This window comes from Pararge aegeria, chromosome 5 (assembly GCF_905163445.1).
Source record: "Pararge aegeria chromosome 5, ilParAegt1.1, whole genome shotgun sequence".
Taxonomy (NCBI): domain Eukaryota; kingdom Metazoa; phylum Arthropoda; class Insecta; order Lepidoptera; family Nymphalidae; genus Pararge; species Pararge aegeria.
The window spans coordinates 12,971,393-12,987,866 of record NC_053184.1 but is presented as its reverse complement, the minus strand read 5'-3'; the positions used below and the strand labels follow the sequence as shown (position 1 = coordinate 12,987,866).

Sequence of the window (16,474 nt, the reverse complement as noted above, 5' to 3'; positions counted from 1 at the left end):
ATAGCAACCCAACCGAACTAAATAAAATAAACTAACATTTTTAGATAATCGTAATAATTTAGGTAGATTATTATTTCAGATCTGCCTAGACATATTAATAATAATATAAAACAGTATAATTATTTGGACTTCTCAATTATTTTTGATATAATACATAGATACATTATTATGCAGACCTTTGTTCTATTACAAATTTGATCATTTTCCATCGGTCCTGTTAGGCGGATCACTAATCACATAAACTAGTAACCATAGAAATTCTGGAATCAACTTATTATGAACCTGTAATGTTTTAATAATCGAAATTGTACTACGATTGCAGCGCTTCAATATACAGGTATTTTGACCCAATCAAGTAACTCTTACGGTAATGAAATATGACATGAGTAAAATTAATATAAAGTTCAGTAAATTATCGTTATTTAATGTTGCGCCTTTATTATTATTAGGTGGGTCAGTTTGATTGAAGTCCGATGAATGAGGTTTACCCAGTGATAATAATAACTCTTTGCGTTCTGATTATGAAATGAATTTCATACTTTTTGATATTAATGATTTCAAGGATCGGGACCAATATTTTTAAATTAGGCTTCTTAGGCGACAATTCAATATTTTTTTTACTGTTTTTTTTTTTAATTTCTTGGTAGATAAAAAGAATTCATACATAAATGACATTGGACGTATGATATTCAATATTTGTTAACTTATGTAATAAGCAGCATATTTTTGAGCTTCACAAAACTTAAACATTCATCTTATCATCAAATTGGTACATCAACCATGGCAGTGATGATAATTTGATTGCTAATTATGTTAATTCATTTCGTTATTCAATATTTAAGCAACATACACATTTATATTTTTCTCATTACTCTCTTTCTTTTACTCTCATACTCATTTTACTGATCTAGTTAAAAACTAATGCATTTCATATGAATTTAAATTGAAGAACAAAAATATAATTCAATAGACTTTTAATCACTTTGGGTATACTTTATCGACCACTCAATTTATGTTACCTTTTTTATGAAATCTATTATTTAAAGATTAATAATTGTTTACTACAGTAAATTTATTTTTGTAGTTTTGTTCTTCAACTTAAAATCAGCAACTTATTGTAATCATTAAGTAACTTTGCTTTGATACAAACACAACACAATAATATCGACAACAGTCCCATCTCAACTAGCCCTAACTAGAAACACATTAAATCAAAGACTTTCAGGAATAGACCGGTTATTTGGAGACAACGTCATAAAATTATCACGTTATGTGTAAATTATAATAATCTGTCAATAAATGTGGACCTCAGTTCACGTCACTGTTAAAGCACTCATGGCCTTCAGACATAATTTATAAATCATTGAAACTATAAATCATTGAAAATAATATAAATTATTGTACTATCTCCCTGTATCAGGGGGTTATTTTCGAGTTATCTAAAACCTGTAACGACAAAGCAAATAGGATCTTCTGTTTCTCGCTCCAAAGTAGCAAATTCTGTAATCTTGTTATTTTTTTTTAATTTTACACCAGTCCTTGCTTTAAGTGTGCTAAAACTTGAGCCTGAAAACTTGTTTTATAAATCCCTTTTTAGTGCGACCCTAAAGAGTATCATTAGCCGAAACCGACCTTCGATTAGCAAAGTTAAAATCTTATACTAAGGGAACTTTATACGACTTCACCTTATCATATAGACTTTACATTGACTCGGCTCTAATTAAATCATTGAAATTTAAACTTTATATCATGTAGCATAAAATAAATACGATTTTTCCAAAAACCAGAGTATGAATAAATGACTAAATTATACCGTCATCTCCAAATAACTCAATTTGTCTTCTCCGCTTGGCTAGGTTCAATTAGAAAACGAACCCTTATACTACTAAAATAACACGTACCTACTATCCAAAATATAGTTATGTACCTTACAATAATAACAAATAACATTAATGAACCGAAAAACAAACTCAACTAAACATAGACCAACAAAAGGAAATAAGTAAAACAATAAAAGAGCACAGATATTAACTCTTTGTTCGTTTTTAAATTAATCTCTCTAATTATCTCGTTTCGTTGGCCTTAACGCTTAGGAACTTTGCCCTTGTGCCCGAGCCGCAGTAGAACGGATTCGTGAACACAAATCCAACGATGACTATTTTCCAACAGGTAAGTATTTGTTTTACATCTAATGACTTTACAAATTTTTTAAAGGTACACATCAATCAAATAATAGATGAGGCTGTGTGAAATTTTATTGTGTGAAAATTGCCCAAAAATGAAGCTCAATTCAACTATAATTAAGCTTAACCGCGTAGAAACCTTTTGCTAACTTATAGAGAACAATATATAAATTCATTATTTTCCATATAGTGTTCATTATTCCACTAGTCAGGCCGTTTAACTATGTTATACTCATAATGAGAAAGACAGACAGAAGGCCGTTTTGGCGTTGAAGAAGATACGTAAAAATAAAATTAAAATTATATTATTAAAGATTTTATTAATTAAGATTATCGTAATAAATAAAATTATCCACAGAAGTGGATCTCCGCTCGTTCGTACGTCCCCAACGGGTTCTGTGTGCCGCACGTGCCCGCTCGGCCGCAAAACGCACTTGTTCCGTGGACGCACTCGCTCTCACTGCTAAGTGGGATCATTCTCCTGGTAAGTATATCGAAAAACAATAATCTAGACTATATGATGTTCGACTATGGATCACGGTTCGAGGTTCTTGATTTGGAATTCTGAGTAGTGACAAAACATGTTAAATAATGGATTTTTTTGCTACATAATTCGCAGTACTAGCCTGGAGTTAGGAAATAGGCGGTGACGATCCCAGTGCCTCGAGTTAGTGTCATTAACTTCTGATAATGGTCGTTAAAGCTTCTCTCTCATGAACCGCGCGTAAAAAACGTTCTCCAACATCGGTTAAAAGTAGTGCAGCCGTACATGTGTAACAATAGCTATTTTCCAAATCCCCATGGAACATTTTTTTAAATACGCTGGTCAGTTCAGGGTTAAAAAGTAAATTTCATCAAGACATTGGTGAACTGTCCCGACCGTAAGTGGAAAACCTCGCCTTTAAACAGAGTAACAATTCGCAGAGACAATGTGTCCATCAACCTGGGGCGAAGATTTTAAGTCCATGGGCTTGAAATGACACCGGAAACCATGTCATTCAGACCGGAACACCGTGATGCTGCTTGACGGTAGAACTGCCCCGGGCGAGCTCTGTCACAAAAAGCTCTAGGAACTTGATAATGATTACTACTCGTTTGTTTGAATGCAGAGAGTAATAGCGACGGAATTATACTGCGCGGACTAATGCTGAGCGGTGGATCGTGGGTCGCGGGTTCTGTGCACGCTGCGGCACCCGCTGCGCCCCCGCACGAGTCCGCACCACCGCTGTTGCTGCGATATGTACCGCAGGTCATGATCATCACAATTACGATAGTCTTTTGTGCCTACGGATTTCCACGCATCGCGGTCTTGTATCCCAGCGACTGCCGCTCTTTTTATCATACTATTAGTTGCCCGCGACTTTGTTCTCGTGGAAATGTTGATGTATATGCAATTTCTGACCTCTGATCAACCACTATGCGGAAAAAACTCTGTGAAAAAAAAACACAAATGACAATGACCGTACATTTTTGAGGGACTTTTGTCATTTTAGTCTACAGCCGTTTAGGCGTAATCGAAAAACAAATACCTATCCAAAACTTCGCATTTATAATATTAGTATAGATGTTTTGTCTACCCCTTTTTGGTGACCTCCGTAGCGCTTTGGTCTCTTACATGGGAGATATCAGGTTAGATCCCTGGCAGGGGCGATTTGGGAGTTAATATTTTCCCAATTTTCTCTGGTCTGGTCTGACGGGGAGGCTGCGACCGTGACTACTTATGGGCCTAATATAACTGCCCTAACCGTAACCGTCTATTTTGGACAGTAATCGTCACTTAACACCAGTTGAGATCAGGCATAATCTAAATTGTAAAAAAGATTGTACAACCTTGTTTGTTTTTGTATGTTGTTTTGTATGTATATTTTGTATGTGTAAATAAGACTCTATACCCAGGACACGCAGTCGGCTCCCTACAGCGAGAACGCCTTCGAAGTGCCGATATACAGCAGTGTGTCGCGCGATGAGGAGCTTGTTCGCGTGCGAACGCCGCTGCACGCACAGTTCGCACCGCGAACCGCTCTGCTGCACGCACTCGCACTCTTTGTTGCGCCGTGCGATTGATTTCTCGTTAACCATTTGGCACCCCGCACACACAATACTATTGACAATAATCCGAATATATTTTTCAACATATTCAATTCTTTAATAACTAGGCAATATACTGCATATTGACAATAATATTGCCTGCGTGCGGGGCGCATTGAATAATATTGATTGTATGCGGGCAACCTAATAAAGAATTAAAGGACATATTGATAAAAAATATTGTCAATATTTAAAGTGACAATAACGTTGTCTATGTGTGGGTTGCCTAAGGCCGGCCATACACGGACTGCTCGAGCTGTTAGCCAGTGACCAACATACACAGACCGCTCTTGCAATCATAGTCAACTGCTAGAAGCTGCCATTTATAACTGCTGGAGCAGTTGGTGTCAACTGGAGAAAGAAGCACTACTTCTGCTACTTTTGTTCAAACGACGACAGCGGAATATTTGACTATACTTTTTTTTTGAGCTAAGACGTAGTGAAGTTTTTGATAAGTTTAGAATGTCAATCCCATTTTATGAAGAATTGTATAGTACATTAGTACTCAATGAAAACATTAAACAAAGAAAAGTCTAGTCTAGTCTAGTCTAGTCTCTAGCGTATAATAAGATAATAAAGGTTTGAGAAAATAAAAAACGTTAATTAATTTAAATATTTTTTTTATTAATTAATTGTAAAAATATTCCTTTCCCAAGGTATTTAATATATCTTTAGTGAGCTGTGACTAGAGAGATCGGTCTTGCTCATAACTTATCTACAATTTCGCTAAAGGAAGATTTTTACGCAATAGCAAGTATACTTAATTTTAAAACAATTGTAACAATAAAAATTTTCTTCATAAACAAGTGCATCACAGCCACATTGTGTTAAGGCACTTTGTTTAAAAATTATGATCATTTCGAAATTTATACGTATAGTGGTCACAAAAGCTTTAGAGTTACAACATTCAACAAAACATTTTAAATATTAAAAATAACAAAGTAGTTTTTTTTTTATTTGTATAAAAGTGTACGGAGATGGAGGTTCTATTTCCAATTGTACAATTTAAACCTTGTAAAATGTTCTAAAGAATGTTATGGCGTTGGAAACATTTTAAAACTGTGTCGTAAGCACTATCACGACTTTAAATACTATATTTTTTTTAATAAAATTTATCTATGTTACTGTAAACTGTGTTAATTGATTATGCCTTAATTGTTATTTTTATGATATTCCTGGAGCTCCAATAAGCTGCATGCCTCGCATGTAATCTTCATAAAACAACATTATTAAAAATTTCTATAAATATGTTTCGATACATGCACACGTAAAGGTAACTACAGACTTAGGTGATCCAGGAAGATTTTTCTCAACTAATTAGTTTATTTTTTAAACCAATAAACAAACCCTGTAGGATCTTTCACGCATGTATAACAAAAATGACGGGAGCAACCGAAAAACTATTTCTATTTTAGCTACACCATCTTACTTCTCTAGCTTATAATTTACAACAAAGAGAATCACAATATTTTTCTAATAATGAGCACAGATTCCTTTGTAATCACATAATGATAATATTTGCCTGATATCACTTAGTTTAAACTTGTTAAGCGGCGATTTAAAATTTTTATTCTCTTCTAAGTGTTCTCTCTATAAAATAAATTGGCACATAGCAACCCAACCGAACTAAATAAAATAAACTAACATTTTTAGATAATCGTAATAATTTAGGTAGATTATTATTTCAGATCTGCCTAGACATATTAATAATAATATAAAACAGTATAATTATTTGGACTTCTCAATTATTTTTGATATAATACATAGATACATTATTATGCAGACCTTTGTTCTATTACAAATTTGATCATTTTCCATCGGTCCTGTTAGGCGGATCACTAATCACATAAACTAGTAACCATAGAAATTCTGGAATCAACTTATTATGAACCTGTAATGTTTTAATAATCGAAATTGTACTACGATTGCAGCGCTTCAATATACAGGTATTTTGACCCAATCAAGTAACTCTTACGGTAATGAAATATGACATGAGTAAAATTAATATAAAGTTCAGTAAATTATCGTTATTTAATGTTGCGCCTTTATTATTATTAGGTGGGTCAGTTTGATTGAAGTCCGATGAATGAGGTTTACCCAGTGATAATAATAACTCTTTGCGTTCTGATTATAAAATGAATTTCATACTTTTTGATATTAATGATTTCAAGGATCGGGACCAATATTTTTAAATTAGGCTTCTTAGGCGACAATTCAATATTTTTTTTACTGTTTTTTTTTTTAATTTCTTGGTAGATAAAAAGAATTCATACATAAATGACATTGGACGTATGATATTCAATATTTGTTAACTTATGTAATAAGCAGCATATTTTTGAGCTTCACAAAACTTAAACATTCATCTTATCATCAAATTGGTACATCAACCATGGCAGTGATGATAATTTGATTGCTAATTATGTTAATTCATTTCGTTATTCAATATTTAAGCAACATACACATTTATATTTTTCTCATTACTCTCTTTCTTTTACTCTCATACTCATTTTACTGATCTAGTTAAAAACTAATGCATTTCATATGAATTTAAATTGAAGAACAAAAATATAATTCAATAGACTTTTAATCACTTTGGGTATACTTTATCGACCACTCAATTTATGTTACCTTTTTTATGAAATCTATTATTTAAAGATTAATAATTGTTTACTACAGTAAATTTATTTTTGTAGTTTTGTTCTTCAACTTAAAATCAGCAACTTATTGTAATCATTAAGTAACTTTGCTTTGATACAAACACAACACAATAATATCGACAACAGTCCCATCTCAACTAGCCCTAACTAGAAACACATTAAATCAAAGACTTTCAGGAATAGACCGGTTATTTGGAGACAACGTCATAAAATTATCACGTTATGTGTAAATTATAATAATCTGTCAATAAATGTGGACCTCAGTTCACGTCACTGTTAAAGCACTCATGGCCTTCAGACATAATTTATAAATCATTGAAACTATAAATCATTGAAAATAATATAAATTATTGTACTATCTCCCTGTATCAGGGGGTTATTTTCGAGTTATCTAAAACCTGTAACGACAAAGCAAATAGGATCTTCTGTTTCTCGCTCCAAAGTAGCAAATTCTGTAATCTTGTTATTTTTTTTTAATTTTACACCAGTCCTTGCTTTAAGTGTGCTAAAACTTGAGCCTGAAAACTTGTTTTATAAATCCCTTTTTAGTGCGACCCTAAAGAGTATCATTAGCCGAAACCGACCTTCGATTAGCAAAGTTAAAATCTTATACTAAGGGAACTTTATACGACTTCACCTTATCATATAGACTTTACATTGACTCGGCTCTAATTAAATCATTGAAATTTAAACTTTATATCATGTAGCATAAAATAAATACGATTTTTCCAAAAACCAGAGTATGAATAAATGACTAAATTATACCGTCATCTCCAAATAACTCAATTTGTCTTCTCCGCTTGGCTAGGTTCAATTAGAAAACGAACCCTTATACTACTAAAATAACACGTACCTACTATCCAAAAGATAGTTATGTACCTTACAATAATAACAAATAACATTAATGAACCGAAAAACAAACTCAACTAAACATAGACCAACAAAAGGAAATAAGTAAAACAATAAAAGAGCACAGATATTAACTCTTTGTTCGTTTTTAAATTAATCTCTCTAATTATCTCGTTTCGTTGGCCTTAACGCTTAGGAACTTTATATTCATTAAAACTGCAAATGGTAAAATAAAGTAAAAAGCACTGTGGCACCAGGGCACTGATTCTGGCATTAAACTGCACTTCGAAATGCGCTTAATAAGGTTAAATTGAAACCTTAATATGATTTATGAAAATACTTACTTTGAATATTTCTATAATAAATTGGACATAGTTTAGCAGAACCCAAGAACTACAAAATTAATTTAAAAGCAGTGTTATCGTACTAAAATGGTCCAACAAGCAAGGAATTTCATTCTGACTGTTAACCAATACACATCTTGGGCAGGTATTGTTTTTTTATCACAAAAAATAACTTTGATGAAAAACGTTCAATTTTGGTCAAAACCTTTTTTAATAAAATGTTATGTTACAGAGAATCAGGGCCCAGTTTATAAATATTTTATATCCATTATATAAATATACATAGGAACACACTTACCTATTGGGACTATTGACATATGGCACTATGTCCTATCAGAAGTGACCTATCCAAATGCTAAACTGTTATATTAAAAAAGCAGGCAATTCTAAAGTACAATATACTAAACTCTTAAATCAGTATAAAATTATTAAATACATATATTCACATAAATCTATTATCAGTTCGAAATTCTGATGTAACCTTTTTCTGAAATACTAATTGCTCAGCCTATCTTCGTTTTAAAAATATACCAAACGAAATTTTGATAGATATTTGATGACAAGAGTCACATTAAGACGCCACAGTTAAATGCATATAATCTCAATGGATGTAAAAAAATATAAAAAACACCTATTTAAATGTACATCATAAAGCTTAGGGTATTCCTAAAAAAACATCAAACGTTAAAAAAGATTACTGCATTATCTTATGCGGCGGTATCACATTTTTATAATTGAGTAACACAACTATAATATGACACGAAATAAAAAACATTCCAGAGCATTCAAGTCGCTGCGATTGAGAATTAAACTAAATGCAAACATATAAAGCAATACTTTTCTATTGGTCTATGCAAAGTCCAGGTCAAATCCACATGGCCAATTTTATCATGAATTCATAACTATGGGCCGCTTAAGAAGGCTAGGAGTATCTCTAGTGATCAAATCAGAAACGAGGAGATCCGTAGAAGAAGTAGAGTTACCAACATAGCTCAACGAATCGCGAAGCTGAAGTGGCAATAGTTGGGGGAGTGGAGTGGTAATTCGTCGCCGGACGACCCCAAACGAGGTAGACAGAGGACATCAAGCGAGTCGTCACTGGAAACAAGCAGCTCAAGACGCGATTTTGAAACTCCCTACATAAGACCTATGTCTTCGATTAAATTTCGGTAACTACTCCTAGGTATGAGGCAGTAGCATGCATATCATACATGCGCAAAAGCACTGCGTACCCTAAAAAATTATAACCCTCAAAATCCATTTAATCAAAAAAAACCATTTACGCCACGGGTATAAGGTGAGACAGACGAATGAGAAGCGCGTGCCACACACATGCTCCATTTTTATATATTTTTTATATAATTGACGTTACTATTGTACCAAGTGTTTTTGTTGAGATTGCCATGTTGACTTGTCGCGGACTGTATGTATTGTACATAGGAACATTAGTACAGCACCTTGGACGCGCCTTGGAAGTTTGTAATGTTCGAGTCTTTGAGCAATGTTAAGCTTAACAACAATTGGGTGCATGACTATTTTATATTGCGTTAATAGCGCGAAGCAAAATTCAAAGTAAAACTTTGCGATATCAAACCAGTATTAATAAAATATTTTTTATTAATAATTTTTATTAATACTGGTTGATTCAATTGTACAAAAATCTCAAATTTTAATGTTAAATGAGACTCGGTTGTCCAATAATGAGATAATTAGATAACGCGTTATAATAAAACTTTCAATGTATTGAATACTTTTTTTTCTATATTTTGTGTCGTTTTTTTACAAACGCGAAAGATATTTGAAAGAAGTATAACTTCTAACGCGTGCACATAACTACACACGTTAACTTTTTTTTTTTAATTTCTATACCTTAGCGATTCGGTGTCCTCTTTTATCGTTCGAATTAAAGTCTTTTTAATATTAATACAAGGTAATCGATACTAGCACGCAGTGAGATTCGAATAGGCAATAGTCATGTACCCGGTTGTTTGCACAGTAGTGGCGGGGGATCAGCACGTTGGGTCGTGCCTGTGCGGCGGCGCTTGCTGTGTGTTGATGGTCTGCACCACGTTGATGATGAAGGAGGGCGCGCCCGACGAACCGGCGCCCGCCGCGCCCTCCGCCGAGCCGAAGGTTTCGTTTCCGTTACGGTTGTTGTTCGTGTCCTGCACCAAACGTTATCGCAAATGGTTAAGTTGCTGAGTGCTGCTTAATGAGGGTTTTTATTTATAATTATACTAGCGTACCCAGCGCGCTTCGCCTGGCTAGATTTTGCTTTATTTTATTTAAACAATAAACTTACATCATAAAATTTTTAATATAAGCTGTATTTGACAGTTCCAAAATAGGAGTGCTCCGATCGTCACCAAACTTTACAGGATTACTCGCCAGGTCAATCCGGAGATTCCCTGAAAGTTTCATTGAAATCGGTCCAGTCGTGTCTGAGCCTATACGGAACATACTCACACACTATCTCTTTTATATATATAGATACCGTGAAACTGCACTATAGTTATCCGTGAAAATGTGTATTTAATAATTAATAATGTCTTTGCACTCGGATTTGTTCTTGATGAACAAAATTGTAACTGACTCGAAAAAACACTGACTCATTTCCAGCAACTGAACTATAACGAAAAATGCCAACTGTCAAATGTCATCTGACAGATGTCAAATGTCACTTATCATGATCATTGTCTTGTCACTATTGTCCGTATGACGCCATCTAGCGTCGAGTGTGACGAACGGCGTGAACACAACGTGTAAAAGAATTACGAAATAATAATGAAGGATGCAGAAGTATATTTCATTAGAATCAACCTGCAAAAATATTAAATCAAAAGAAGCAAATTTATTTTTCTATACAAACAAATTCAAACCATTCTAAGTGTTTACGCATGACAACCCTATTGAAGATAAAAGACCAACACGCGCATAGTGCCTACGCGACGCGTACCTAATAAAGTGACAGGAGTCTCATGATTTTAAATTTGCGTGTGATGTATTGACTGCATCTGATTTCTTTGAGTAAAAAATTATGGCAGTGTTTTACTCAAAAACTTTTATTTTTTTCCACTGCAAGTTACCACCTGGTGAGATTACTAACTTGTTGAGGAATAAAAAGAAGTACTTTTTCTGCTAAAGTTCGTTTTGCTTATAAATGTTAATCTAGTATTGTGTAAACACCAACCTGCCAGCCGCACGGTGGGTGTGAGTGCGGCGCTCGGATCAGAGCTGTTCCTCGCGCTGTGTCCAGCTGCGACGACAATTCAGCGACGGCACCGCCCGAAATACTGCACATAATAAAAAGTGGTATGTTATGAAAATTTGCTATTCTCCGCGAAAAACAGGAGAATCTGTATGGTGTAATTTAAAATTTTTCCCATCGTTATACTCCACACCGAACAGATCGTCGGCAATGTTCCCTCTACGCACGTACACGCTCTGTAACCGAAGCATCCTCGGATTTGGATGACTCGACTTTACAATGAATAATTGTTAAAACATTGATTTAACAATTATTATATATCAAAGAATTCCGCAAAGTAATGCTTCTATTTAATATATAAAGTAGTATGTTTAGCGTCGAACATTGACAGCCCCCTGAATCTAATCTAACATTATTCCATAAAATTCTGGGCTCCGATTCCTGAGTGCAGTGTGTGGTTTTGTACCTATGTTTACTGTTTCGATCGCGTTATAGTTAACGGCGATTTATATGGTGTCTAAAAAGCGCCATCTAGTGATAACTTTTTCAACGCAGGCAGTGGTAACGAAGACTACGCGTAGGATTCGAGGACCCAACCATTCAAAAGTGATTGAAACAACGTCCCAGTAGCAGAGTCTGTCTGTGAGGAAAAGCCAGAGCAAGAAGGCGTAGCCTGGAGAAGACCCAAATATGAATATACCAATAAATAAATTGTTGTTTACAAAACAGTGATAAAATATTAAAACCAGTATTTCTGCATTCAGAAGTTCGGAAGCACTTGATCAAATTTGGTATATGTTCGAACATTTTATGCTGCTGCGTGAAACTACCATAAATAAGACCGCCACCGCAACGCGCCTCTTATACATGATATAGGTTGCTTCATATCACCCAACTATTAATTTAACATTTGTTTATTATTGAACCAATGAATAAATACTACTAGAACATTGGACAGGTTAACTGAGTCATAGTATTTAACAAAAGAAAAAGTCGCGTCGTATACCATCAATGGTATACCATCAGGTGATGTTTAACTATGAAATTAAAAACGCTCGCACGTTTGCACCTTTATTCTTCTTTGTTTTGTTTTAATTTAGTTTTTTTTTTTTTTATTTAGTTTTATTTATTTTAGACATGTATTTATTTTAATTGCATTCAACATTATGTCGTAACTGATCTTAAATTGTATGGGTAAAGCCTGAAATAAATGATTATTATTATTTGTTTGCACTTTTTGCAATATTTTTTTTTAATTCGTAACTACAACTACATTGGAGTGACAATATGGCCGGCATTATGAACTCGATCCGTGGATACTCACTTGCCGTTGTGGTCGTCGCCGGCGTCGGGAGTCCACGTGCTCTCCATGGTGTCTTCATCGTGTGCGAACGTGTCGCGTTCGTCGTCACTTGTCGTGGCGTTCGCGTTCTCGCCTGCCGTTACACCCACCACACCGGTAGCGTCGTAACTGTTTACAAAAATCTAAAGTAAAAAAAGTAAGTAACAAAAATCTTAAGTAAAAGTTAGTACGCGTGCTGCGTTTGTTTTCCCGGGATAAAACGTGCCTATGATACTCTCCGTCCTTTCAACTAATTCAATGCCTAACATATTACTAAGTTAGGGCGTGAAGAAAGGAGAAACAAACAATCGCACTTTCGCAATTATAATATTTTAAGGGTAGTTAGAATTTGCACGTTGTTTCCATAGACCGACTTCGGAAGCCATATACAAACTACAGAATACACACGAAAAAACAAAACAATTTTAGATATTTAATTAAGTTATATCTTATATATGTTTCTTGTGTGCGTGTGTATGTTTTTGAACTCCTCCTAAAAGGCAGGACCAATTTGAATGAATTTTTTAGTATCCGTTTGGGTGGCACCCTGGATGGTTTAGATTTACAAATCAGCCCGACAGATTGTGTTGGGGTCGCCTATTTAAATTATAAAAATGTTATTTTCGATTATATAATAAATAATACTAACTATCCTAATATTACCACTTAATAAAAATTCAAGATTAGTGTTGACATACATACATATTAAAAAACCCGCAAGCAGTCTAATTCCCGAGATAAACTATGGCCGTCTCAAGGATGCAAACTATTTTTGTTAAAATTTTACAATCAAGCCAATTTCAAAATAACAAATGCATTTTTTTAAAATCCTGATAGTAACTTTTACCAGTAGCATTTACGGTGTTTAATATCATGTCTATCTCAAGGATGACCTCGATGCCAGATTGCAAGTTGAAGTTAGTTAACCAATTTCATCAAGATTGATTCAACGGCTGAGCCGAACATAAATAACAAACAAACAGACAGGCCTACTTTCGCATTCAAATTTTGACGACCTCCCGCTGTGGTTTTAAGTTTGAGTCCCGGGTTCGACCCCGGCAGAGTCAATTTGGGAATTTATAATTACTGCTTTCTTTTTGGTCTGGTCTGGTCGGAAGGCTTACGTGGCATTAGTTGTGGTAACTAAAAAAACGTGCCGCCAAGCAATTTAGCGTTCCATTACGATGTCACGTAGTACACGATTCAGGCTATTGGCTTAATATAACTGCCCCAGAGTGGCGTGCACTTCACACAAAAGCAATGCCTACCCTAAAATTGATATATAACTCGTATAGCAAAAGAATTTATGCCATTTCATGCAATTTTCCTGCCGTATGCATACCCTGGTAAGAAACCCAGTGCGAGCCACTGCTGTCAGACCCCTAACAGGTTAGCCTATTACGATCTTAGACTGCATCATCACTGACCATATACATATAGCTCATACAAAGCTTTCGGTGATGGTGACGATAGTTCCATGAATTATGTTCACCCAAAAAGGTCAAAGCGCCTAAAAAAGTTTACACTTAAAAATGATAATATTAGTATGTATTCACTCGACTCACCTGGGCGGCAGTAGCGGTCCGCGCACGTAATGTGGATTGCTGAACACCCTCGCGGCCTGACTGCCTGCGGACTCGCGCGCCGCCCCACTGTAATTCTCCCCGTAGCCCGACGGCGTACGCTTTATGAACGGCCAGGACGACTCTGAACAAAAAACGTCATCAGAAAGAAAAATGCCATACACTACAACACCGAACTTATTTTATAACGTTACAAAATAAAACACGACAACTCTAGGTGGCCCTCTAGTCACATTGCACCATTTCCACGCTTGTCACGCTTATGTCTGAAAACCATTAATATCCATATACCAATAAATGTAAACGAGCCATGAAAGAGCCTATATTTTAAGATCAACTTCTGCAAAATTTTATCTTCAGATGAATCACAGTGATGAAGGTGTTCACCTTCATCATTCACCCATTACTAGCCCACTACAGGGGACGCGTCTCATCCTACAATGAGAAGGGTTTAGGCCATAGTCTGGATTGGCAGACTCTGGCCTAGTGCGGATTGGTAGACTCCCACACGCCTTTAAGAACATTATAGAGAAAGGCATCCAGCCTTAAGGTTATGTTTAGGAGATACACCAAACAGTTCTCATAACATTTTATACAAAACTAGATAAACCTGTCTTTACATATTGTTAAAAATAAAATTTTTTCTTAAAGGTTGATTTATGGTAAGAGAGATATGGATATTGTTTCTCGTAGCAACTATTTAAAATAACCAGTTTTCGGGAGACAATAAAACAAATTTAATTATTCTAGTTAAGTGTTTTTGAGCGTCTCCTGAAAACTGAGGTAATTTTACCGGAGTTAAAATAGCTAATACGCGATCATGATATTCTTCGATTACGATTTACCTGATCCCACAACCATGAATGCTTGTGGTCACAGCTTAAGAATATTTAATTTCTACGACGCAGTAAAATCTTTTTTTAGGTAAATACTACTTACTATACTTAGGTAAATACGACTTTTAATTAATTGAATAGGTACACAGAAATGAAGAATACTATTGTTGGGTTAGGTATGTAAGATGCAAGGTCAAATCCAACAAGTAAATATTACTATTAACAGTCGGATGCATACGATCTGACCGCAAACCAACTTGCGAGGTAATTAGTATAATAGGTCACCGATATGCGTCACATTACGCATCACGATTCTGCACAATGCACTCGCTTTACAGTGTTTTAATAATTTCATCTCAACCTTGAGTTGTTATCTCTGAGGAAAACCCAAAAAGTTATTCATTATAATTGTTTTTTATTGAATCATAATATTGCACCAAGGTTTTTAAGAAGCTCTGGGTAAACTTTGGGGCCTTACGTGGTATGGAAGCCCCGTTTTTTAAAACGCATTTGTATAGTTCAAGATATACAAAGTGTAACCGAATTACAAAATACTGTTGAAGGGTGCATAAGTATATTTCATAAGAAATCGCCCTGTAAAAATATTAAATCAAAAGGATCGTATTTATTTTTCCACACAAACTAATTCAAAATATTCTAATTGTTTACTCATGACAACCCTATTGAAGATAAAAGACCGAAACGGGCATAGTACCTACGCTACACGACGCGTACCTAATAAAGTGACAAGCATCACTTGATTATAATTTTGCATGTAATGTTAGGGCTGAATCTGATTTCTTTCAATAAAAACTATGGCAGTGGTTTACTCTTTTACAGATAAATCTCAAAGACAGTAAATAATGCACCTCTAAAGCATGTGAACTGTGAAGTAATATTTCAATTTTCGTTTACACGTTGTATATTTAATTATTCAACACAGGACCTCGTGATCCGTAGTTAAACATGCTAACAACTAGACCAACGAGGCATACCACACCGCTATAGGGTTGGTAAAAAAGATATGTTACCTTCACCGTTGTGATGGGCATCTTCGTTGTGTACTGGTTCCGGCGATTGCGGTGGCGGCGACGAGGGTCTCACGGCACTGTAATGCGCGTTGTACGGCGGCGGCAACTCGGGTGCGCTGGCAGCACCAACACCAGCGCTGGCGCTCGCACCTACGCTGCATGGCGACTGAACCGAAGCACGCGTCGCTGCACAGACGATATTTTTACATCTGCGACATCTTAAATATTCCATAATTTATAAGTGCTATTGTTAAATAAAGGAATAGCTGTTGCCCACACTCTTATTTGTTTATTTATCAATAGCACTAACAACATGCATATAACACGTTTTTAAACACACACATACACACATA

The 16,474-nt window shown here is 35.1% G+C and overlaps 2 protein-coding genes across 2 annotated transcripts in view; one reads left to right on the top strand and one right to left on the bottom strand.

The window, feature by feature from the left end:
* Nucleotides 1-668: 668 nt before the first annotated feature.
* LOC120623947 (cytoplasmic dynein 2 heavy chain 1-like) lies at nucleotides 669-5,007 on the top strand. The gene is made up of 5 exons (XM_039890239.1): nucleotides 669-680; nucleotides 2,094-2,169; nucleotides 2,542-2,667; nucleotides 3,293-3,432; nucleotides 4,080-5,007. Exons 1-5 carry the CDS (start codon nucleotides 669-671, stop codon nucleotides 4,245-4,247), a joined length of 522 nt encoding a protein of 173 aa, XP_039746173.1. The 3' UTR covers nucleotides 4,248-5,007.
* A 3,883-nt stretch (nucleotides 5,008-8,890) lies between these two features.
* LOC120623896 overlaps nucleotides 8,891-16,474 on the bottom strand; it is a 29,650-nt gene continuing 22,066 nt past the window's right edge. The window contains exons 4-8 of the mRNA XM_039890184.1: nucleotides 16,122-16,307; nucleotides 14,237-14,378; nucleotides 12,654-12,800; nucleotides 11,312-11,414; nucleotides 8,891-10,286 (exon numbers count right to left, since the gene is read on the bottom strand). Coding sequence (XP_039746118.1) covers nucleotides 10,131-10,286; nucleotides 11,312-11,414; nucleotides 12,654-12,800; nucleotides 14,237-14,378; nucleotides 16,122-16,307 — 734 coding nt within the window. The 3' untranslated portion in view covers nucleotides 8,891-10,130. The remainder of the gene's footprint in view (nucleotides 10,287-11,311; nucleotides 11,415-12,653; nucleotides 12,801-14,236; nucleotides 14,379-16,121; nucleotides 16,308-16,474) is intronic.

What these genes read in the sequence shown, in the direction of transcription:
- LOC120623947 (XM_039890239.1), top strand. An exon ending in CGATGACTATTTTCCAACAG is followed by an intron (nt 2,170 to 2,541) that starts GTAAGTATTTGT and finishes AATTATCCACAG; the next exon opens with AAGTGGATCTCCGCTCGTTC. An exon ending in TAAGTGGGATCATTCTCCTG is followed by an intron (nt 2,668 to 3,292) that starts GTAAGTATATCG and finishes GTTTGAATGCAG; the next exon opens with AGAGTAATAGCGACGGAATT.